Consider the following 25,220-nt stretch of genomic DNA (forward strand, 5'->3'; position numbering starts at 1 on the left):
GCAGTCTGAGTGGCGCAGGCGGCGCTGTCCTTCTGTCAGACTAGTCAGTGGAGCGGTGGAGTGACGGCGGTCACTTCGGCTCTGCCGGGGGGCGCGTGTCAGGATAAAGGTGTCAGGCCACCTTTGCGTTAAATGCTCCTGCAACTTGGTCAGTCGGTGTGGCGATTTAGTCAGGGTTGCTTCTGAGCGAAGCCAAGGCCTCGGGCGAGCCGGAGGTGTGTCCGCCGTAAAAAGGGGGGCCTCGGGCGAGACGGAAGTCTCTCGAGGTCGGCTGCCCTTGGCCGAGGCTAGGCTCGGGTGAAGCGTGATCGAGTCACTCGTGTGGACTGATCCCTGACTTAATCGTACCCATCAGGCCTTTGCAGCTTTATGCTGATGGGGGTTACCAGCTGAGAATTAGGCGTCTTAAGGGTACCCCTAATTATGGTCCCCGACAAAATCCATCAAAAAATTACATCCAGACTTAACACATCATAAAAACCAACCGTTCAGATTGCTAGATAACCCTCTCTTCCTTACTCAAATCTAATGAACAATATTATTTGGATCATCCCTCATCCCTTTCCATCCCCTCCTCTAACCCTGCAACACGTATAACCAGCAAAACGCATGCATGGCAACACACCAGTAGCCCACTGGGCACTGATAGACTAGCTAGGTGTGCTAAGCAGTGAAGGGATGATGATGACGCATCGTTACCTAGTAGCTGCAAGGCTTCCTATTTCCATCCGACCTCTTCTACTCTGCCTCTCGATCATGTGGGCGCTGGCTATAGATGGCCAAATGAGTCGTGCTAAATGGGCCGACACTAAGCACGACACGCCCCGTAGTGCTTCGACACGACACGAGAACGATTCATATAGTGCAAGTGTCGTGCTTGGGCCGCCACCCCGGCACGAGCACGACACGATTAAGTGGTCGGCACAGTTAGACACGACTTAGACCAACCGATGATATATATATAGATGTGATTATGATATGTGCATGTGATTGTAAATTGTTATTTGTATAATTTTAAACATAATGAATTCACTTTATAATGGTATAAATATTCATATTCTAAAATCTCTACTACTTATTAAGGCTGCAAGAGTAGTCTGTCATTCCGTGTTCTGCCATCATTCCTGTTCTGCCACCATTCCCACATTCCTTGTTTTGCGTTTCTTATTCCCATGCTCTGTCATCATTCTATGTTCTCTCATTCCCATTTGTTCTGTCTTTCTCATCGCCCTCCCCGCAAAGCCCATTCCCATTCCCCCGTACAGCCCACATCTAGCAAAAATTAAAAAAACACACATGTCCTCAAGGAGATTTGAACCCATGACCTCTCAAGCAAAGGCCAAGAGTAGCTACCGCTACACCACATGTGTGTTTATGTCTATAACTATGACAGGAAACACATCTACTACATCTCTCATCAAGCTCACTTGCTACCCTTGCACAATGCGTAGTAGTAGATAAGTATCACCGAGATTCTTGAATTATATTTTTGGATGGAGGTAATATTATTTAAAGAAGAGCTTTGCTTGCAATTTCTTTTGTTTGAATAATGTATTATACTTAAATTCCCTTTTTTGCATGCATGACATTTTTTCTTCGTAATATTTTTTCCATGGATCAGACTTGTGAGTCATTTTCATAAACCAACGCCAAGCATGAATCCATGTTTCTTACTTGAAACCCCAAACAAACACCATGAGCAGGAGGCACTTGCGTTGGTGTCACTCATCGATGACGAGAAGAAGCTTGGCGACTGTCAGTCGACCTCTAGAAGCAGTCCTACGTGGTCGCATGCGCCGCTATGTACGACAAGCTCCCGCGAAGCCGTCGCTTGGACACGGTCCAGAGCAGCTGCAACGCGCTGTCTATCGTTAAGCAGGGGGGCCTCATGGTTGTCGCCAACGTCAACGACTCTTGGGTTGTTGTGGACACCGCATCCGACAACGACGCCATCACGCCGTCCAGCTCATCGTCCACCTGAAGCCCAACCTGCCACGTAAGTCGCTACTGACCGGACATGAATTTTTGTGCGCTGGGACGATGGACGTTGCTGACGTTGTGTGAGTGTCATCAAACATGATGTATGTAGTGGAGTAGCGCATCCGGTGGTGCAACGGCCAGGGGTACTACCTCGCTGATGAGCCCGGGGTGCACTTCGTTTGGCAGCCCAACCAAGAGTCATCGGTACTCGTCATGTCGCGCGCGTTCGACGACTACTATATCGAGGATTGTGGCGTCATCTTGGCGCCAGAGGTGACGCAGAGGAGGATCGACAACAGTGACCAGTTCGTCATCCTCGCCACCGTCAGGGTAGCTTTTGTGCCGACCTGCCTTTAATTCTCTTCGCAAACACACTTACCTTTATGTTTAAGCAATAGCGTATGGTGGTGCGTGTCTGATACTAACGATGTACGAGGAAATTTCTTCCGGCATGTGTGGAACGTGCTCTCTAATGATGAGACCATACAAATCGTGGTATATATCGAAGTCTGTATGATACTTATGGTTGCCATGTAATAGTGAAACAACTAGATTAAAATAACAAAATTTATGTATGGCTAGGATCACAAATTGATTATTAAACATTTTCTCATAACAATATAACACACATTTTGTATATAAGTTATCGTAGTATACTGGTATTATATATTCCCGTTGCAACGCACGGGCACTTAGCTAGTTATATATATAATCTTAAAGATCTTCTGTATTTTTAAGCTCTTAAAATGAAATAGTGCCTGGGCTGTCACGAGCACTATTAGGTGTTAGTGTTGTATAATGCCCGCACGACACAATTAGACACTATAGTGTAGTGCCTAGGCTGCTGGTTAGGTATTAGTGCCGGCACAGCATGATACGACACAATTACTAATAGTGCCTAATAGTACCGTGCTGGACGATCTATTTGGCCATCTATAGCGCTGGCCGCTGGTGATGCTATGCCGGCCAGGCTGCTAGTCGAGGTGCGGTGACGTCGACATTCTCTACCCGTTCAGTATCATGCCGCCATCTACCACTCTCATATTAGCGTCTGACCGTTCGTATAGGCTATATGCTAGTACATATAAAGGACACGGATTAATAACACAAATGAATTATTTACCGTATGCCGATCCCATTAGAACTGGACAGGGTCCAAGAAAAAACATTTTTTTCATTACCGCACTTCGTTAGATATTCATGATTCATCAAGTCGATAATTCACGTGCAAGTGAGACGATCCTGGCCGTCGAAATTACTTTAGGAGCGGACGGCCACCCCAGAGCCACCACCGTGACTTGAAACTGTAACTGACGCGGTGTGAGTGTGTGACGGCGTAAGAAACAGCTGCTCGCCAACGTCACGCGGTGTGTACCGTTCCACATGGAAAGAGAGAGGCCTTGTATGTATTCGGTGAGGAAAACGCAAGAGAAACCCACCATGGAACGTTCACGGGCCGGCACGGAAGGCTCGAACAGAAAAGAAGGCTAGCAGCAGCAAGTCCACGTGGACGAAATATGACCGGGCCCACCTGTCAGTTAACCCCATCGAGGAGAGAACCCGACCAGTACGAGGAAAGAGGGAGAAAGACCCCCGATCCGGCCGGCGGCGCACGAGATATAAAAACAGACGGCCAGGGTCGGCTCCTTCGGTGGGAAGGGCAGACGAAGCCATTCAATCCGGGACCGGGGAGCGTCGCGCTCGCACACCAGTGACCAGTGACAGAGGGTCGGTTTTCTGGAGGCACTTGCTGGTCCCGGCGATCGACGACGGAGCAGAATTCTTCTCCGATCGGCTGCCCGGGCGGGAGGGTCCCTCTGTTCGGCGATCTGCGGGTAAGTGCTGCGCGCTTTTGATTTCGTCGTGGTTATGCTCTGATCCCGTGCGGCGTGGTGGGGATGGGATGCCATGGGATCGGCCCCGGGCTCTCTCTCTCCCGTTCCTCTTTCCCTACGGGGCGCGTGCTCGAATTCTGTCCCGATCTCAATGGAACAGTGCGGTGCAGTGCAGTGCAGTACGCCATGGAATTCTCGCAACGGGTTGGGGGAGTTTTGCGAGCCTATAGTGCACATCTCTTTGTCCTGTCATGGTTTACTTGAACCTGACAGGCGTCTGTTTCGCTGCTCCGCACCTGGAAATTTCTGCCTGTTTCACCGTGTGTTATTTGCGGCCGGAGTTCCCATCTTTCACGTGGCCGTGGACCATGCGAGCTCAGACTGGTGAGCTTCAGCGGGGAGCTGCCTTTGAAGCGCTTCTGCCGAGCGGCGACAGGCCAACGTTGGGAGTGGCGACGGCGGCTCAGAGTGAACTTCGCTCTCTTCCCTCCTTTTTTTTTCCTCGGCTCGTTTTCCTCTCTCTCTCTTTGTCCTCCAGTTGTAAGAACAGAAAAGACGCGGGTGGAGATCCGTGTCTGCCGCGCCGGCGGCGCAGGTTTTTAATGCACGCCCGCGGCCGACCTGCCCCGCCGCGCCCGCGCCCGCGCCCGCGCGCGGCCGTAGTCGTATACAGTCAGTCAGCCGGCGGCGAGGGGCAGGGCACGGCAGAGTGCCAAACTGGTCACTGCTACGCCGCCACACGCCTGCTGCTGTCACCTCGCTGTCGGCCTCTGTCTACTACAGCTATTGGAAAAGGAGGGCAGCTGTCTTTTCTACCGTGCTCCTGGTGCAAGCGCACAGGCAGACCGGCAGGGCAGCAGGGTTGCTACAGCATCTGCTTCGACCTCGCTGTCGGGCTCTGTCTACTACGCCTGCCTTGTCTTGGGATCCCAGTTTGGCGCTGCTCCGCGCCTCCGCTGCTGGTGTCGAGCTCATTCGGATTTGGTGGTCTCATATGCTGATAGCCTGATAGAACAACTTGTAGAGGAGAACAAAATGTTTTGAGCAACACCAATGCAGACCAACACGAAGCTGCAAGTTTTACGAAAAATCTTCTGCTGTATTAGGCTTTGCACAACTCAAACATACAATGCTCCAACGCATGTAGTAGGAGTGCTGCTTTACCTGGACATGCAGCTCAACAACAGACTGGCCTGTTTGGTTGATGACCTGGCCTGAGAGTGCTGACCATGCAGATAGATCCAACTACTAGACACTCAAAATCAATGGCCTAGTTACCTGTCTGGCCCAAGCAAGTTTGCCAAGGTCCCAACCAAACAAGCCCTATAAGGGCTTGTTCGGTTAGCTCTCAATCCATGTGGATTGAGTGGGATTGGGTGAGTTTCAATCCCAAGCAATTTAAAGTATTTCTAAATTTTTTTCAATCCCATCCAATCCATATATAATGGGAATAACCGAACAAGGCCTAAGTGGGGTGAGGTGGAGTGGGGGTAAAGACCTGTTTAGATCAATGGTGCTAAAGTTTAGCACTATATTTTTAGATAAATTTTAGTATATTGAGATTTAAACAGGAGTACTAAATTTTAGCATTCAATAGCAGTTTATCTCTTAAAAGTATGTCCTAACTAAGTTGATTAGATGGTCTAAGTAAAACTTAGGTTTTAAGTACGACTTCCCATGGAAACGAATTTTAGGCTAATATTAAAAAAATCTCTTCGACTGTCCTACACCACCTTTTCTCTCTCCTCAAACTTTTACCTTTTTTGACCAAGTCACCTAGATACATTACCAAACCATATCCTCCACTCTCTCACCCTTCCACTTGGTGTTCAAGCTTACATAGCCCTAGCAAACTAACAAATAAGTTGGGGTGTTAGACTGGCTAAGTCAGAGTGCGTAGGAACAAAAGAGCTTATGGTTTAACGAAAGATAAGCTAGTTAAGTCAAAGTTGAGCTAGCTAAGAGGGAGGAGTGATGAGCAAAAGGTGAAAGAGGCTATATTTTAACAAAAGAGTATTCTGTGTTAATCCATTCTGTTTCTTCTATATCTGCATGGTGGCGGTTTTTAGTTGAAGCCAATAATATTATTAGCTTGCATTAGGGAACTCCTTAGCTGCCTCAAACATCATTTATATTGTAAATATGTGGACTATATGGCTTAAAGGCTTACCCATCAATTATCAATTAAGAAGGATAGGGATGGGGTACACGTGTTTTAGACCAACACTAATGTAGACTAACACAAGTTGGAGGTTTGAGTAAAATGTTGTTGCCATATAATGAACAACTATTATTTCAATGCATGTAGTAGAGGGGTTGTTCCTTCATCTAAGACATGTGGCACTGCAACATGGCTATGAGCCTTAGTTTTTCAAACGCACCTTCTTCTCTCTCCTCAATTTCATTTGCACTAACCAAGCCACCCTGACATACTACCAAACCACTTTCCCCTGCCCTCTCCTCCATGTAGTGTTCAAGCCTACATGGACCTAAGATGCTAACGATGGGACTGGTGCATTAGGGCTGGTCTTATCTAAAAGTTTGATGTTACACAAAAATTATATATACTTCCTAGAGTGTGTTTGGGGCAAAAGATCCTTACTAGTTTGACAAATGATGACCTAGACGAGAGAGATGAGCAAAAGGTTAAAGGACCATTTTTTACCACAAGATAGTTTGTACCAATCTATTCCATTTATTCAATGGCTATGTGGATGGTGGTTCAGTTGAAGCTAACAATGTTATTAGCTTGCGTTGGGAAAGCCATTATTTGTTGCCTCAAACATCATTTTATTTTCTGAATAGAGGGACTATATGGCTCTAAGCCATACCAATCAATTATCAATTAAGAAGAATAGGCATGGAGGACAAATGATTTAGAGCAACACCAATATAGGCCAACATGACTTGGAAGTTTGAGTAAACAATTGCTGCCATATAGGCTTTGAGCAACTGAAACAACTATTGTTTCAATGATGTAGTACAAGGGGTGTTGCTTCATATGGGAAATGTGGCACAACAACATGACTAGAAACCTCCACTTTTCTCACACACCTTCTGTCGGTGTTTCGAACCCGCTCCGATAAGTAAATTTGTATGTGCGTGTTTCGTGGTCCAGATGGTGTGCTCGGTGCGCGCAAGATTTATACTGGTTCGAGCAGAACGTCCTTGCATCCAGTCTTCGGTGTCTCACGCTACCGTCACCTTTGTTGCTCAATGCTCGTAGTAGGGGTTACAAGCAGGCGAGAGAGGGAGAAGCTCCCAAGTCTCTTGTGTGTGGATATACCCAAAGACTACGGGACTAGAGTTCTATACTAAGCCTTGGACGTCACGGTGGCTCTCACCTTGGCTCCGGCCTTCGGGTCTTCTGGCCTTGTAGTCCGTGGGCGAGTGTGTATGCCCGACTTTAGTCCTTCTCGTCTCGTGGTCGTCCTCCTCCTTTTATAGGCCAACGTGGGGCCGATCACCGGTAGCTTCTTTGAGAAGGAGCTACTGGGTTGTGGTAAAATGAAGTGTTATACTCTAGTTAGGTTGCGTTTGTCCGTATATGCCTCGGTCATCTAGGTTTCCCTGATCGTGCTCTTTATGGCGGGCGGCGTGGCCGACGAAGAGCTCTGACACCAGCATTGTCGTCTCTGTGCCGCGCCGACCCCTGGCCGGCGTAGCCTAGGTCTCGACACGGCTTGTCGAGTTGCGGGGCCTGTAGGCGGTCAGTGCACTCAGGCCTAAGCTTGATAGGTCATCAGTGGGCCATAGGCCTAAGAGCCCGTAGGTTATGAGTGGAAAGTGGACCGACTCACACTCTATGGCTCGGCACAACGAGTCAGTCCTGGACTCCTGGTTAGGCGTGGAATTCACTCGATTGGCTTCCTCTCGATCCGCTCGACCCCCCTTACGTCTCCGCCTCGCTCGATCCTTGGCTCGGTGCCTCGGGTTTATCCGGGGATAGGTCCTTCCGGGGTGGACCTTTCCCACGTCCTTCTACTGATTAGTGGGGCCCAGGTGCCCGGGGATCATTTCCCCGACACCTTCTCTCCTTAAATCTTTACTTCTTTTCTAACCAAGCCACCCTGACATGCTACCAAACAACCTCCGTTCATCCTCTCTCCTTCATGTGGTGTCTGAGCGTATGTGGTCCTATGAGGTTAATAAACCATATTGGTGTGTGAAAGGAAAATGGGTCTTAATCCATTTTTATATTTGTTTTGGTGCTTGATTACTATCACAACCATTTGGACTAACTAGTTTGCTGAGTTTATGACTCACAGGTTCATAAAATCAACTCCTAGGATTCTAAGTCCAAAATAGCTCAATTTTCAAGCCAAAAAAGGGTAACCTTTGGAGAAGATGAAATTTCAGTATTGAAACACCTTGGATAAGTTCTAAACACCCCTTAGCATGTATTTGAACCAACCAAAGCAAATGTAAAGATTAGATTTTAAGTTTCACAATTTTTGTAGCTAAGTTGAGCTGAAACCGGAATATGAGTTATAGAATTCAAATCGACTAAGTTTTATGACTTAGACTAGTTGGATAGTCTCTAGATATATTTGCCTAAGTCATGGGAACACCCTCATGTGCAGCCAAATCAAGTTGAAGAAGAATTGGATAAATTTGCAAGAATTGGGTTCTACTGTGTTGCACCGGACCGGACCGTTTATGCAAAGAGCCTAGAAACTTGACTTTTGGCTACTGGCGCACCGAATCGGTCCGGTGGCTATCCATACCAGTTTTCCAGAGAGGGCTGAAAAATGGTTTCTTTGACCTAATGCAAATATCATTATGTTTTGAATAGAGGGAGTATATTGCTTAAAGTTATACCAATCAATTATTAATTAAGAAGGATAGGGGTGTGTAGTTATCAATTACGAAGGATGGATTGACCGGATGGGCACAACATAGTTGCAATACTAGCCAAATAATATAGTGGTCCCTGTCATTTGTGTTGTTTAATATCCCATCTGTCTGAAATATAAGGACTTATAAAAAGTTATCATAAATTAAACAATATAAAGGGAAAACCCATCACATATTTCATTAAACATCTTGGGTAGCTCCGGATTGGTTTAATTTATGGCGGACGAGCTCCTAATTAGTCAGCGTACATTAGTTAACTTGTCATATGGGATCCTGTGGATTCTTCGCATTTTCATATTTTGGGGAAAAATAAATATACAAGCACTTAGTTTTTGAAAGGAATGCTTACTCCATATACAAGTAGCCCAATCACTATGTTTGAAGGCTTGTATCATCCTCTAAGGAACTGATTATTTGGATGTTGTTGTTTTAGAAAACCATGATGCCAAGCAACTATTGTTTTATAAACTTATGGCATGTATGACTCTTGGTATGAAGATAGCTAGGGACGGATCCAGCGGTGGGGCCCCCTATCACTCCCGAGTCCATAGAGCCCCACTAGAACCCCTCCTAAAATATAAAACATACATATTATAATCTAATTATGCATTTGATGGCTTTTTATCATTTATCAGTGTATTAATATAATACTACTTCAATATTTTGTCTGTTGTAAGTGATTCAATGAGATTATATCGTTGTAGTGGTCTCTTAATTTTTTTAGCTCCGTCCCTGAAGGAAGCTAGGGTTGAGAAAGCGCAAGAGGATGGGCTAGACCCTTGCCCACAGCCGAACAAAAGGGAAGAGTCTTTCTTCTTAATTATTATTTTTATTAGATTGATACATCTCATCTCCTTATATAGAGAGACATACTTGGCCCCTAAGAAAATATCCTAACCAAATCAATCTAACTTTTCTTTCCTTATCTTATCCGCGAAAGGGCCTCTAGCTGAGTTGGTTAGGTGGTCTGAGTAGCACTCCTCAGGTCCTGGGTTCGACTCCCCGTGGGAGCGAATTTTCAGGCTGTGGTTAAAAAAATCCCCTCGTCTGTCCCACGCCAAAGCACAGGTCTAAGGCTCAGCCCCGGTCGTGGTCGTTCTCACATGGGCTTCGATGCCGCTGTGTATGGGTGGGGCAGGGGTTCGGGGGTTTTCTTGACCTGTGTGAGAAGGTCTTCTTCTTAATACAATGCCCGGGGGCTGTCTTACCCCCCGCAGGTCAAGTTTTTCCTTATCTTATCCTAACCAACCAAATCAATCTAACTTATCTATTTCCTTATTCTAACCAAACCAATGTATCTGTTCGACACTATTCACACTTGCCATAACACTGCTCAACCATTCTAAGGCATCTCGTCCTCGAGCTATGCTAGTGATTATGACCATAGATGTCAATGTTCCTATAGAGATGCTTGGCTTAGAAAGGCACCATCCAACCAACGAAGTTGCATGTGTACAACCAACTGAATCCCATGGCGTCGTCCGAAGGGTGTCGACACATATGTTTCCGAAATTGGCATTTTTAATTTAATTTATATCATTTTATAGTGGACCAGATGCCTAAGCCAAGAGGTTATAGTGGAGGCTAGGGTTGATGGGGCACAAGGGGACGACTATGGGCCTTGTCTACAACCGAGCAAAAGGGAATTGTTTTTTCCTTCTTAATTATTGCCTTATTAGATTGATGCATCTCCTCTCCTTATATAGAGAGGCTTATTTGACCCTTAAAAATATCGTAGCCAAATCAATCTAACTTATCTCTTTTCTTATCTTAACTAACCAAATCTTTTCTTGTCCTAACTAATCGAATCAAACTTATCTCTTTTCTTGTCCTGATCAAATCAATCTATCAGTATGGTACTGTTCACACTTGCCATAACAATGTGGTTTAGAAAAAGCATGTTTCATATGGAGTTGCTAAAACTCTAAAAACACTATAGCTTTAGGCCTTTAGCAATGCGGTGGTTTAGAGAAGTTAAAGGGCTGTTGCATCGAAACACATGACAACATTCAAAAACCAAACTAGTTTGCAGTAGCACAATATTTATCCAATATATTACTCTAATAATAATTTGCATCCAAATATAGCCTTTGTAATGCAACTTGTTTAGTGTTTGGGAAGAGCAGCTGTTCTCCACGATTATGTAGGATTCGCTGATTGTAAAACTATTTCCTGTCTCTAATATAATGATGCATATTTTTCTGCGTCTTTCGAGAAGAAGTGCCTTCTTGTAGGAATAGGATATGGCAGCCTCTGCTATGTTCCTCCAGGATTTTGTGGTTTTGCCACACACTTGCGCTTTGGTTTGAGTTAGCAGTAGGGGTATAAATCTGTGCGTGTGTGGGGCAAGTTTTAGTACCATCTGTTCTCACTGTGTTGATCTACTCGTTGCATCTGTGTTGTGATGTCCTATAACCTCTTTCTTTAGTCATCTCGTATTCTCGTCTGATGTTTAATTGTGTTCATTTTTTTACTGATCAATTAGGTGCTGTGCAATTTGTTCTAATTTTTGAATACCTAGTACTTTCTGTGATACCGTATCTGTCGTCCTTAATTATTGCTAACCTTTGTAAATCATGATTTCTCCTATAGCCACATGATGTGGACCTGACGCTCTACATTTTGTCATGTTTTTTTGGCAGTTCTACCACCATCGATTTATACTGTGGCTATGTGGAGGTGTCATCCTACACGGTGATAGGTTTTCTTAGTACATAGCAGCTTGAGGAAAATGTCCGATTTCGATGAACAGGATGACATATTCTTGGAGACATCTGATGATACAAGAAGTTCGGCATATTTTTCAGCTAGGTGCAGCACAAGTGAACAATTATCAGCATCATGGGGACCTGAGGATGAGCTCTGGACAAGTGAATTGCTGAGTGTCAATGAAAGGCGGCATAGATTCCTGGTTCGGATGGGCTTTGCTAAACCTATTCCTACTGGAATCACCTTTTCACAGTGGCAGGGAGAAATTTTGGCTGATCGTGCATTTCGCGACCTGGAGGACAGAATTAACAGCATCTGTTCTTCATATCGGCCGTCTTTTTCTCATGGCGCATCTGCACCAGATAGTACTAGGAACAGCGTCGTGCTTGAGCTTGATGAAATCGAGCACCATGAACTGACCGGAATACTTGATGAGGTTGGAACAGACAGAACCATGAATACAAACCAGTCAGATGGTTTTCCTAGTTTCCCTCAACTTGTTCATTTGTTTTTGCAGAAGGGCAGTGGTCGTAGTCCGGCAAGGGGAATGGAAATAGAATTCAGTGAGAAGCAAAATGATCCCAAGAGCTTTTGTGGAAGGTTCAAAAGAAAGGAGGAGGAAGATATAATCTGTATGCACGACACACGTATGAAAAGCCTGAAGAGTGGAACATTGTTTGCAACAAAAGTTGATCAGCAAAACAAGAAGTGGATGGACTTCTCTGCTCTGTACATGTGCCAAGAAATCCATGCCCACGGCGGTTCAATCAGCGTCATGAAGTTCAGTACATCTGGGAGGTATTTAGCGAGTGTGGGCGAAGACTGCGTTGTGCGCATCTGGAGGATACACGAAGTTGAATCCTCTCCTGATCTGTACATCAGAGAGACGCCTGTCAAATCCATGGACAGAAATATGGGCCTGAAAATGAAGGTGGGAAAAGGCCGGGGACGTGCCCTAGCCATAATACCCAGGAAAGTTTTCAACATCGCTGAGACACCACTGCATGAGTTTCATGGCCACACAAGTGATATCTTGGATATGACATGGTCAAAATCAAATGTAAGCTCTTCTTTATCCTGTATGCTTTGATGGCTCATGTCACATGTGAGAATTAAGTGGGAGTAATACATGCATGTGAAGTTATGTTGACAACTTTACATTTACATTAGTCAAATCATATAGCTGAGTTCTTGTCCCTATATAGAATTTTCTGTGCAAACTGACTATTTAACATTTTCTGCAGTTTCTCTTGACTTCATCTAAAGACAAGACTGTACGCATGTGGAAAGTTGGCTGTGATGACTGTCTAGCAGTATTCAAGCACAGAGATTATGGTATGCACAAACATTAAAAACAGAAACCTTATGTAGCATTTTGACATCATACAGTAAAACTCGTTGTATTTGTATAGCCAAAAGTTTCTTTTTCTGCAACCTAAGCTCTGTACCCAGGCACGAATCCAACAGTGGAGCGGGTGGGGCTCCAGCCCCCTACCGCTCCTAAGTCCATAGAGTCTCACTATGTCCCTCCTAAAATTTAAAACATATATAATATAATCTTATTATGTATTTACTATTATATATGTCTATTGTCAGTGATTTAAAAAGGTTATATGGTTGTAGTGGTTTAATTCAGTGCATTCTATTTTTTTTCTGGCTACGTCCCTGTCTGTACCAGGCTTGGTCAACGGCTCTAGTCTGAAACATTTCATAATTTGGAACTGATGTTTTCTTATTCATGATGAACCTGCCAACAGTAACATGCATTCAGTTCAATCCTGTTGACGAAGGATACTTTGTTAGCGGCTCAATAGACGGTAAAGTCCGTGTCTGGGATGTTTCAGAGAGGCGAGTAGTTGACTGGGCCGATGCAAAGGATATCATAACTGCCGTGGGTTACCAGCCAGATGGACAGGTTGAATGAAACCTGATCAAAATGCCACTGATGTTTTTCCGTTAAACACTAGCTGGGTGCTAACTCTGTCATTTCTTCCCACCTCAGGGTCTTATCGTTGGCATCGCTGCAGGGAGGTGCCGGTTCTATAACCATGCAGGTGCGACAGCCGTTTCTAATGTTTACGAGTGTGTTCATCGAGAAAGTACTGGATTCAGGTGAAAACGTGGATTGTTTTCTCTTAACAAGGAAAGTTGAATTGAATGTAGGTGAAAACGTGGAACTGGAGAAAGTACTGAAGGTAACGAAGAAGAAATCTGCTGGTAGACAGATCACCAGCCTGCAGGTTAGCTGTTCTGGTTCAGTCAGTGTGTTTTTCTTCCTCCTCATAAGAAACATTTTTGCTCAACCGGTTTCGCGTCGCAGTTTTCGTGCGGCGATCCTGCTCGGATCCTGATCGCATCAGCAGGTTCTAAGATACGAGTATCTGATGGAGGAGCTAAGATCAACCGAAAGTTTGAAGGTCAGATTTCCTGCCAGTGCCAGAGCCAGACTCCCTTGGTTAAAACAGTCGAGCCGGCTGTTGTCTGCTAGTACGAATTCACATTGTTATTTGGTCCCCGGCCGTTGCAGGACGTCGAGGCTCCAAGGTCCTGGTGCCGCCGTCTCTGACCTCCGACGGGCAGTACCTCGTGTCCGCAGGTGCCGACTCCAACGTCTACATCTGGGACTTGGACAGACCAGCAAGGGGCAAAAGCCGCACCAGAGGACCAAGAAGGGTGCGTTCCTGCGAGCACTTCTTCTCGGAGGGCGTCACGTCCGTGGCGACATGGCCGGGTCTGGCGCACCAACAAGAAGACCTCCAGTCGCCGGAGAAGGGGGCCGCCCCCACGCTCTGCCGCGACCGCGAGCTCTGCTCGTTCGGGACGTGGTTCTCGGCAGACGGCGCGAGGGGCGCCGCGACGTGGCCCGAGGAAAAGCTGCTGCCGTCCCTCAGGTACGTCAACTGCGCCGGGATGGACGACTGCCGCGCCAAGGTGTCGGCCGCCTGGAACAAGGTCGTCGTCACCGGCGGCAGCGACGGGGTCATCCGGTGCTTCCACAACTATGGACTGCCAGTGAAGCTATAGGCTTGCGAGATCAGAGCTGTATTACTGTTCCTTACTTTCTTGTACTGTACAGTTCATGAAAGTTCTAGGACGAGGAGGGGTGTACATTGGTTTGCTTGCTGACTTGCTGTGAACGAGCCGTTAATTAACAGGGATCTTGGTACATTGAGTTGATCGAGCATGGAGTTTCCAAATGGTTTCCGTGTAGCCGGAAAGCGTAGTCGATGTTGAAGCCGTTATAGTTTTTGTAACCATCTCTCTTAATTTTTTTATTCAAAATCGTAATTTGAGGTTTTTGAATTAAAACTTTGCATAACGTGCTGTGACCAACTTGTAGTTTTAAATGGTTAAAGAGAGGTCAATAGATAATTGTTTAAAATCTAATCGTTATTGACTTAGGGGAAAATTTATATTTGTACCTTAAGATGTCTGCGAAGTGTGCATATAGACGTGTAAAACATTATTTTACTTTATAGATTGTACTGTTTATATAAGTGTAAGTGGGATAGAGAGGCGAGGAGAACTAGCCCATGGCTGCCCAACCACAGGCGTCCACGCGCCGCATTTGTATTTTGAGTTCAACATGATACATATTACTTCCTTTCCATAAATGTTGGTTGTTCTCGGTTCTCAAAGTCAACCATTTTTTACTCTGACTATATTTATATAAAAAATACTAATATTTATAGTACATAATTAGTATCATTGATATATATTTGAATTTATTTTTATAGTAAAATTATTCTAAAATATAAATGTTGCTAATATATTTTATAAATCTAGTTAAACGATCGTCATGAATATTATAGTGACAAATATAAGTGAACGGAGGAAGTATAGCGATTAGGATATCTATTTATTAAAAAAGCTGTCGCGAGCGAACGGTGAGTCAGAGACATCTTAAATGTCTTTGGATGGTCGATACCAACCAAAGGTGAAAGGTGTGCGACGAGCGGCGCCGTGCGAGCGCCAAACGCCTCCGGCGCCGTCGGCTGACCAGGCGGACTCGCTCTCTGCTGTCTTGCGCGCGCGTGTACTCATCGACAGATCGATGGCAAGTCACAGAGCCGATCTCTCGCGCCATTGAAAAAAAAGTCAAAGCTCGCTGACGTCGAGCTGGTTTTGGCACTAATTAATTCCATATTGTGGCCATGAAATGAAATCATAAAACATTTTCTTCGCCGCAACGTGAGACCAAGTCCCGGGATCCAGGTCCAGGGTTATCAAACTATGGTACGGAATATATGCATACAATCAGTCATCACCACCTTCGCTTGCCAGTAACATATATTATCACCTAATACTACTAGTAACAATAATGAAAAACGATAGAAATAAAAAGAGGCACAAAACATTAGCAGCCTCCTACCTACCCACGTACATTTGACGAATGCAAACGGAGAAAGGTTTGTTTAAAAGAAGGAAAATTCATACTCTAACCAATCAATTAATTAATGAATCAGTAGCTACCAGCCTACCAGTGGCGGATGCCAACTTGTTTGCCCTCTCGCAACTGACCCACAAGCCAGCACGAATGACGAAACACGACGCGGAAAAAAAAACTCTAATAATACACTACGATTTGTTATTAGAAGAAAAAACAACTGACCCACAAGCGATGAGATTGCAGTAAAACTTAACCGGGTGTTGCTCGGTGAGGCACGGATGATTTCTCGAGTTGCTTGCACGCACAGCACTGCACGTCCGGACGGCAACGGCGAAGTGTCGTAATGGAATGGAACCGATCAGTAGAATTGAATTGTTGTGAGGTCAATAATCTAGAGATTTACAGGTCCGGGAAGTTGGGGCTGCTGAAGAACTCCAGCACGGAGAAGGTGGCCGGCGACGGCATGGTGGGCGTGGACAGCAGCAAGCTGCTGCGCGGGCTGGGGGCGAACGGCGCCTGGTCCAGCAGCCCGGCCGCGGCGGCGCGGGTGCCGGCGGAGGGGAGGAACGGGCTCAGCTCGCTCAGCCACGACAGGCAGCTCGGGTCGAACGGCATCGGCGAGAACAGCCCCGTGGAGGCCGCCGGAGGGAGCGCCGCGGGCGAGAGGATGCCGGGGCGGCCGGCGGGCGGGCCGAGGGCCGCGGAGAGGCTGTCCATGTCCGCCGAACCGGGCAGGAAGAAGCCGTCGTCGTTGGTGGCGCCGAAGTAGGGAGGAACGGCCGCCGGCGCGTGGTGCGGCGGCAGCGGGCGGACGGACCTCTCGATGGCGGCCAGCCGCGCTGCAGGGGACAGCGCGGCGGTGGGCGAGAGGAGGAACTCCCGCGGCTCGAACTCCATCGCCGCCGGGTGCGAGGGCCCCGCCGCGGCGGCGGCGGCGTCGAATTGGGCCTGCGAGGTGGAGCCCGGGCCGGTGAGGCGCTGGACCAGCGCCATGAAGTCCCCCGGCTTGGTGTGGATCACCTTGGGCGAGGCGTCGTAGATGATGACCGGCTGCCGCCCCTGCTGCTGCTGCTGCTGGTGGTACTGGTGCTGCTGCTGCTGCAGCTGCGCGGCCGGCTGCTGGTGCTGGTGCTGCTGCCGCTGCGGCGCGACGGGCGGCTTCCTGACCTTGTGCGAGTCCTTGCTGACGGCGAGCCGCGGCGGGCGCGGGCCCTGCAGCTGCCGGCTCCGCGGCGACGAGCGGTCGCCCGAGGACGCATCCATGTGCGGGGTTTGCAGCAGGCGGGCGGCAGCTGAGGGGAGCGGGAGGAGACGGCGAGCCGGAGCTAGAGGACGCAAGCCGTACGGGCTTTGTAGCTGCGGCCCGGCGGAGGAGGGGAGAGAGGCGGGTGGAATGGTTCAACGCGAGGAGGAAGAGAGCGAGGAGCCGGTCTCCATGTGTGCTGTTGACGACGGCCGACGGGTACCGAAAAGTCGACGGGCTAGGCTGGCTAGCCCAGCCCAGCCCAACCCAACCCAACCGTCTCGCTCTAAATGCTGGCCACTGCTCTATGATTGAGAGGGTCGCTCGCTTTGGAAAGGATGATTAGTTTAATTAACCTATGGATTACGGTGGTGCGTAGCTGAGCAAACCTAAAGCAGCTCGTCATTGATTTCATCCTTGACGACTTTCTTGTACTCGTCTTTGCGGCAGGCGCACCTCGGTCGGCTGAACCTGAACTGAACACGGCAGCGACCTGGATTTGGCTTGATGCACTTTTAGTGCTGCTACTAGCGCTGCCCTCATAGGTAATGAGACAAACCAAGAGAATGACATTCTCGGTGGCCATTTTATGAGAGTATTATTTTTATTAAATGACATGCTACGTAGACAAGCAGAATAATACGACATACAGTTTAACAATAAGAGACACGAGAGACTTTTATAAGGATGAAACTCGTGTACACCGTTTTCTAGACAAATATTGATATGACATTTTAAAAACAGTACGATAAAGCTGTGTATTGAGAATGGTCTAATAAGGTGTATTTTGGCTGAGTCATAATTTAAAGTATTTTTTTGTATGATAACATTATCTAAGACTCTAAATATAAATATTATAAACAATGTATTCCATGACAAACCATAAGGCCCACACCAAGGCGATCGCTCTGACCATATCTATTTCTATTGCTTGCTGATAGTTTATCCAAAATGATACCTGGCAAGGAAACATGGATGATTCTCTGTTTTCTTTAGGGCTACTGTTGGAAAGGTACAAGACGTTAAGACAATGCTGATGGTTTTTGAAAAGGGCTCTGGGCAACTGATCAACAAGGAAAATTGCTTCGTTCTTTTCTAGAATAATGCATACTTTGAGATGAAAGGTATGCTCAAGGAAATTCTAATTTCTACCAACTACTGAAGGCAGCTTTCGTACAACGATATCTTCAACTCTCGTTACAAGACGGAACAATCAAAAGAGAAGCCTTCCAATCAAATGAGTACCAAGCGACATGGCGTGACTGGGTCACGCCAGGGCTGGTGGCCTTCCAACAAGATTGCTAGCACAACAACATTAATCGTGCCACATATGGTGGCGTGACCATATTGCCGAGTTGCACCATGGCTTTTGATGTGACCAAGGTCTTGTTTGGTTATTTTACACCATATAAATTGGAGAAAATTGGGAAAAAAGAATGGCGTTGAGCATCATATTTGACACTTGGGCACGACTGGACGGTCTGACCATGTGGATCGGATGATCCACGAAACTCATGATCAGATTAACTCGAGCGATCATATTTATCCCGCACATTCTTATCCATCTAATCACATGAGATCTGTTGGATCTCGCCTAGGAATAGTTCCAAACCTTCTTTTCTACAAATATAAAGGGGTACGACCGATTGAAAACCCTGAATACATTTCAATTGAATAAATCTATTTACTTTCTTTATCATTTATGCCCTAGGAGTAGATACAACCTAGTCTTAGTTGCCACAACCATCTCTCTTCGACTCTCCGCCGATCAGGGACACCCGGGGTGGCCTGTCGATCCCAAGATATGCATTGGAACTCTCCTCGACGGAATCTCTCCCAAGGGCGAGCTCTAGTGTTCTTCGTGAGGAAGAAGACATCTGAGAGCACCTAGAGACAGGGCATGCCTGAGATTTTAGGGGCCCCTACTGAAGCTTACATGGAGGCCCTTTTGCGTGTCCCGGTGTTTGCACTTATATCTAGTTTTTTGGCGACATGGTGGAAGCATCATGGCAGGAATTAGGCTTTCTGGATGTATTCTATTCTAACTTGAGAACTGTCGTACGTGATCGTAGCAGGTCAGCAGCCGCTTTACGGCTTACATTACATGAGCATGATGCTAGGATAGGAGAGGCTAGGCTACCCTCTTAGATCAACATCAATAGTTATGTAAATTTTAGCTTTTTAAATCTTAGATTTAGGGAGTTACTAAATAACTTTGGGAGTTAAAAATTATGATTCTTCAATATCTATCTAAACATAGGTTTAGTTTTTTTAATCTATCCAGGTCAAAAATAAATAAATTACAAATGTCAAAGCCCACCTTCATTACCTACATAATGCAACCAATTATTTTAGAAAGTTGGTAGATGGTTGCCAAATGTAGAAAAGAACTGTAACACCTGAAAATCATCATAGGATGGGCATTTAGTAAAATTCTCCATAAATTGAGTTAGAATATGTTTTAAAGAATTTCTTTACCATTGAAGTTATTTTCTCCTAAAATAAGTAAGTAGTAATTGAGAGCATCTAGAGGGGGTGAATAGGTGATCCTGCAAAACTTAACTCAAACCACACAAGCTTGAGCTAAAATGTGAGTTGGAGAGAATTAAAACCAAGTTTGTGAGTAGAGAGAAGTTCCTTTCACTTGATTGCTCTATCAATATTTAATTTAGACTTAGAGCAATATCACAAGTGAATAATTGGAACAAGGAAGAGGTAAAAATTGCAATAATGTAAATGGTACAAGAGACACGACAATTTTTATCCCGTGGTTCGGTCAAGCGTAATATGCTTGCCTACTCCACGTTGTGGCATCCCAATGGACTAGGTTGCACTCAACCCCACTCAAGTGGTCCAAAGATCAAACTTGAGTACCACAGTTATTCCTTATATTTCACAATATTCTAGTTATGAGAAATCTCCACTATTTGGAGTCTCTCAAGCCTTACACAAGTGATCACAATCAAAACAAGAGTAAGAGAGGGAATAGAATACGCACACAAGAGCACAACGCAACAACAACACACAAAAATGTGAAGAAGAGACCTCAATAACAAAACGACAGAGTAACGATACAAGAAATGTGCTCAAATCTCTCTAGAACACTTTGGAGGCGTGGTACCGGAGTCTCAGAGTTGTAGTGTGCTCAATGCTTGGGTACTTGCTCCATGCGCCTAGGGGTCCCTTTTATAGCCCCAAGGAGCCTAGGAGTCGTTGGTTCTTAATTTGGCAACTCTAGATGTCCTTCTGTTTGCAGGTGCACCGGACTGTCCGGTGCACACTGGACACTGAACAGTCAATGATTGTTTCCTTCCACGGCTGAGTCGACCGTTGCGTGCCTTCGATTGCTTCGCACACTGGACAGTCTAGTGCAACCTAGCAATCGTTACCGAGCTGAAGTGGTCGGCGATGATCGCGCGGTGGACCGTTGTACGGTGTGTAGCCGTTGGTGGCCTGGCACAACGGACATTGTCCAGTGCACATTGAACATCCGGTGATTTTTAGCTAGGGCGCCACAACGATTTCCCGAGAACAGTCTTTGTCACACCCGGATGTAAGGGATAAAGCCGGGTGCGTCTCATATGTGCGCCAAAAAAGAACATCACATATAATGACAAAGTGTATAGAGATAAATGTCACAAATATCATAAATGTCAATTACATAGCGGAAGTTTTACAAAAATAAATGATAATAATAAAGCGAACTATATAAGCATCATTCTCTGGCGCCATAAAGCTGACTGGGAGACGCCACCTAGATCAACTCGTACTACTCATTGTACGGCTCCTCCTGGACCACCTGTTCTTCCCCTGTGGGGGGGGGGGGTTATATATCGCAAGGGTGAGCTCACAAAAGATCATAGCTCAACAAGTTGTAGGGAATAATGTGCATGAACTCACCAAATGTGGGAGTTCATGTGTAGTGTAAGGCTGATCAACAATAGGGGTTAAAGTTGAGCATTGCTTTTAATAAGTTGGTCAAATTTTGTTATCAGTTACTAAATGTAAGTAAATACCAAACTAGAATAATAATAGATCAAAATTAATAATAAATCCCAATGCGATGCAAATGACAAATTGAATTTAATTCCATAATTTAATCATGCGATAGTCCTGAGCTGCTCATGACCGCGAGCATGGCTAGTATACCAGTTTTATACAGTGCAGAGGTTGTACCCTGTACCAATAAGTCGTGTATCCCATGTCGCCAAGGTTAGCTAGACCCTAAAACACTACCTAGGTGAATGGCTAGGGATCCACTACGAGGCCTTTACAAAGTTCCACTAGCTTCAGAAAACCCGCTGCAGTTTCTAGGAAAAGCAATGCAGGAATCCCCCATCTGACCGCCATCGCAGCAAAATCAACCCGGGAACCTCCCTACACGCCTACTCCCCTATTACCCTTGCCCCTATCGGGTAAGGTAGTCCTCCACTAGCTTTCCTAGTTAGTCAGCCAAGGGCGTCCCATTCCACCCTTGTGGTGGCACATGATTCTCAAGTTAAGCTCGATGTTCCATTTAACATAGTTGTCTTATCATGAACAGAAATAGAACAATATTAAAGAATAATCATGTGTAACAGTTATTTCAACACCCAAAATCATGTATAGTAATAGAAATGACTACCCAAAAATTCAGGGGTAAACAAGGTCAAAAAATAACCAGACTAGGGTGACCTATTAGGTCCCATAAAAATTAAGTCTATGCATGAATAAATGATTATAAAGAACATTATTGGGTAAATAAAAGTGGTCAAGGGCACAACTTGCCTTCAATGAGCTCCTTCTCAGCAACTTCTACTTGTTGAACACCCGGATCCTCGGCCACTAGCTCTTCTACTCGCCCCAATACAAACAAACATGGTATATCAGAAATTAATATCACACCAAACAGTAGAACAGAATGCATGATAATATTCTACGCGTTGTAACGAGATCGTAGGAAAAAGAATCACTAAATTCGGAGTTACGGATTTTAAGTTATGATTTTCCGAAGTTCGTATGTGCTTGGTACAAAATTAATTGAGTAATCAATTCTAGTATGGGTTTCATGTTAAATCAGTGTTACCGAGTGATAAACATTATAAATAAAAAATTATAGGTACTAGAAGGAACTAAAAAGGATTTAATATGAATTTTCTATGATTTATATAAGTTCCACAATTATTTTTATACTCAAAAATCACTTTCTAATTCTTTTTCTCCGATTTCACAATCCCCTGGTCTGCGCGCATAATAAACAGAGAGTCCAGGGACTAGGACGCAAAAACTCTAAGACTTAGTGATTCACCGAGTGGACTGTGGGTTGATACTCAATAAACCCAGGGGCTCATGTGAAATTAGCGCGCATCGAAGGGTATCGCGGTTTCTCAGGCGTCCTATTATAAATGAACGACTCAGATCTGGTCTGATAATAATCCGAACCGGTACGGGATGATCGCCCCAGGATTGAGGATCTACGGTCAGGATTTTATAATGTATACGGTCGACTCTCACTCGCGTAATCTCAGATCTATGGTCTAGAAACGATTGCATGAAAGGGTACACTAGTTCTAATCAGGACCGTCCGTGCTCCGATTGACGGCTCCGGATTCATCCCTTTCCTCCGCCAAGTCCAAGCACGGCGGTGACCGATTCCGCGGTCGCGCTCCTCACTAGAGTTGGTCACCGGCGATCCAAGCCCCAAACCTAACACCCGACCAGCGCAGCGTGCATGGAGAATTGAAGGGAACCGAGTGGGGTTGTTCTTACCAACAATCGTGATGCGGTTGAGGCCTGCCACGGCACGAGTGGTCACGTGACGAAGACACAAGTTCCGGCGAGGAATTCCATAGGCCTTGGGCGACGCTTCGTTCGCAGCACTCACGCTTTGCACACCGAGTCACCCAGCGAGTCGACGGAGGGAGAAATCGGGTCGGAGTGGGGAAAGGCCCCGCGCCAGATGCCCCTCACCGGCGCGGCTGTGGCGGCGAGATGCGCCCAGGTGGGTAGTGGTTCTCTGGTGGCTGCGAGCACGAAGGGTTAGGGCCGAGCAAAGGGCAGGTTATCGCGGTACTTATCCCCCCCGGCGAGGTGGGCGAGGTGGTTGCGGTCTAGCTAGAGCCGCGGTGGATTTCGCGGCATGGCGCCGGTTTGTTGCGTGCGCGAAGGGAGAAGATCTACAGGGAGGTTCTTACGTGTGGGTCCCGCATCACAGTGGCGAGCGCGCGCGTGGTGGAGACTGCTCCCCAGGTCCTAGCCGTCGGCGCGCGCGAGAGCACGGTAAAGTGGGCCGCCCAGGTTTTCCATATTCTTTTATTTTTTTATTTTTCTTTCTTTCTTTTGGATTTCAATTTTACATTTGAATTTGGTTGTAGTTTTGCACATATGTCAAATGTACAAAATCAAATCTAGTGATGAACAAAATATATTTATTTCCTTTATGTTATGTGGCATTTTCATCTCTTTCTTTGTTGTTTCCCATTTCTCTAAATTGGATTCTAGATTATATCCTTACTTGTACATTAATATTTTCTATTAATACTTCTTGTATTGAATTGTCACACCCGGTTTTAAAAGGCAAACCGAATGCGAACCATGTACGTGCCAGGATCAGTTATTCACGTACACAGCAGTTACATAATATGGACATCATCACACAGTGCTCAAAATAGTATTAAAAGGGAATAATAGTAGATTACATCATACGTCTGAGACGTTCATATAGTTCTTACAATAAATCAAAGTGCGGAAAAGAAACGTAGATAACTGCGGCCTTCACAGGCAGCCGACTGGGGGTTGCCGCTAACCCACACCTAGAACTCGTCGTAATCTTGGAACTCCTGGAAGTCTCCTTCCACAGCTTCATCTTCGCCTGAGCAGTGGTTGCAATGCTGACAACCTGGGGGGGGGGGGTTTGGTGTGTAGAGCAAGGGTGAGTACACATCAACATACTCAGCAAGTATCCTGTTTGGCTGTAGTGGACTAGCTTTATGTGGGGATAAGTCAAGCAGTTGCTTTTAGTTGGTCAGATTATTATTTACTAGTAGAAAGCCAAGTTTTAGCATTAACCCAAGTTATTAACCCGATGTACCCTTTCCAAACGGAAAGAATACCACTTACCAGCACCATAGTCATAACCAAAACCATCAATCTCATTGCCACCTGTAAACCAAAAGGTCTCTTTTCAAGTACCACTAATCACTGGAGCTCCCTTGGCCGCTCATAACCGCGAGCACGGCTGATATATCAGTTTCATAACACTCTGCAGAGGTTGTGCACTTTACCCACAAGCCGTGATTCCCTCTTGCCTCGGGCCGATCAAACCCTTAAACACTACCAAGGTGAATAGGCAGGGTTTCACTACGTAGCCTTTACAAAGATTCCCCGGGGCTGTAGCCACCCGTTAGGTTTCCTAAATGCACCGCACTCCTCCCCAAGGGGCGAACCCAAACTTGGCAGAGCGAGCCGCATACACCGAGCCCCATTGACGGCACGACGGCTAAGTGAACTACATCCCGGATCCTCTAATTATTCAGCTAAGGGCACCCCATTCCACCCTCATGGTTGCACTGTTTTCCCGGGCGGTCATCCATAGAACAGGTCCTTACGGAGAGGCACTCGAGAAACCGCTCGAGTCCCCTTAAATGCCACAAGTATAATCATAAATAAGAACGGGAAAACAGCGTATCATAGATAACCACATCATGTTCATTGATTAAAGTTGAGCAATAGCATAAAGCTAAACAATAATAATCCAACCCAAATAGGTAAACAAGGACATGGATAACAAAAGCTAGTCAATCCTTAGGTATAAAGGTGTAAAGCGGGGGGTGAATTAAATAGTGAATAGGACAGAGATAGGTCAAAGGACACTTGCCTCCACCAAACGACTGCTGCTCAGGGGCTTCTCCTGCGAATTCCTCGGGCTCTTCGACCGGATCGTTCTCTATGCGAGCGCAAACATACATACATCCATCCACATATTTAATACAAAAGAACAGTACACCATACAAGGGAACAAATAAAGTGAGTATGCATCAAGTATGACATTCGATATCGCAGTTGTTATGGTTAGAAAGAAACGGGAAAGGGTCTCGCAGGGGGTTAAAGTTTATGCACTAATGATTAGTTAAATTATGCACTCTAGTTTCAATAGGTTCCTAACAAAAGAATTCGGTTATATGCACTAGTGGGAATCTGATCATTTTAAGTTGATCAACATTGCACG

At 45.9% G+C, this 25,220-nt stretch overlaps 2 protein-coding genes across 7 annotated transcripts; one reads left to right on the forward strand and one right to left on the reverse strand.

Moving 5' to 3' along the window:
* The first annotated feature begins 3,486 nt into the window (after positions 1-3,486).
* Positions 3,487-14,591, forward strand: LOC103627260 (Transducin/WD40 repeat-like superfamily protein). Of its 6 annotated transcripts, none has more exons than XM_008647547.4 (9): positions 3,487-3,815; positions 11,315-11,817; positions 11,899-12,441; positions 12,626-12,716; positions 13,139-13,296; positions 13,384-13,435; positions 13,545-13,621; positions 13,702-13,798; positions 13,909-14,591. In XM_008647547.4, the coding sequence occupies exons 2-9, from the start codon at positions 11,404-11,406 to the stop codon at positions 14,403-14,405; spliced, it is 1,929 nt and encodes a 642-aa protein (XP_008645769.1). In that variant the 5' UTR covers positions 3,487-3,815; positions 11,315-11,403; the 3' UTR covers positions 14,406-14,591. The 6 variants fall into 6 exon arrangements, with proteins under 6 accessions (XP_008645769.1, XP_020394145.1, XP_020394144.1 ...); XM_020538556.3 differs by having other exon boundaries at positions 3,532-3,815; positions 9,397-11,817; XM_020538557.3 differs by having other exon boundaries at positions 3,535-3,815; positions 13,226-13,296.
* Positions 14,592-15,660: 1,069 nt separating this feature from the next.
* Positions 15,661-17,164, reverse strand: LOC100384130 (uncharacterized). Its single transcript, NM_001176712.2, has one exon. It carries the CDS (start codon positions 17,032-17,034, stop codon positions 16,171-16,173), a length of 864 nt encoding a protein of 287 aa, NP_001170183.2. The 5' UTR covers positions 17,035-17,164; the 3' UTR covers positions 15,661-16,170.
* Positions 17,165-25,220: the final 8,056 nt, after the last annotated feature.

Source organism: Zea mays, chromosome 5, assembly GCF_902167145.1.
Source record: "Zea mays cultivar B73 chromosome 5, Zm-B73-REFERENCE-NAM-5.0, whole genome shotgun sequence".
NCBI lineage: Eukaryota > Viridiplantae > Streptophyta > Magnoliopsida > Poales > Poaceae > Zea > Zea mays.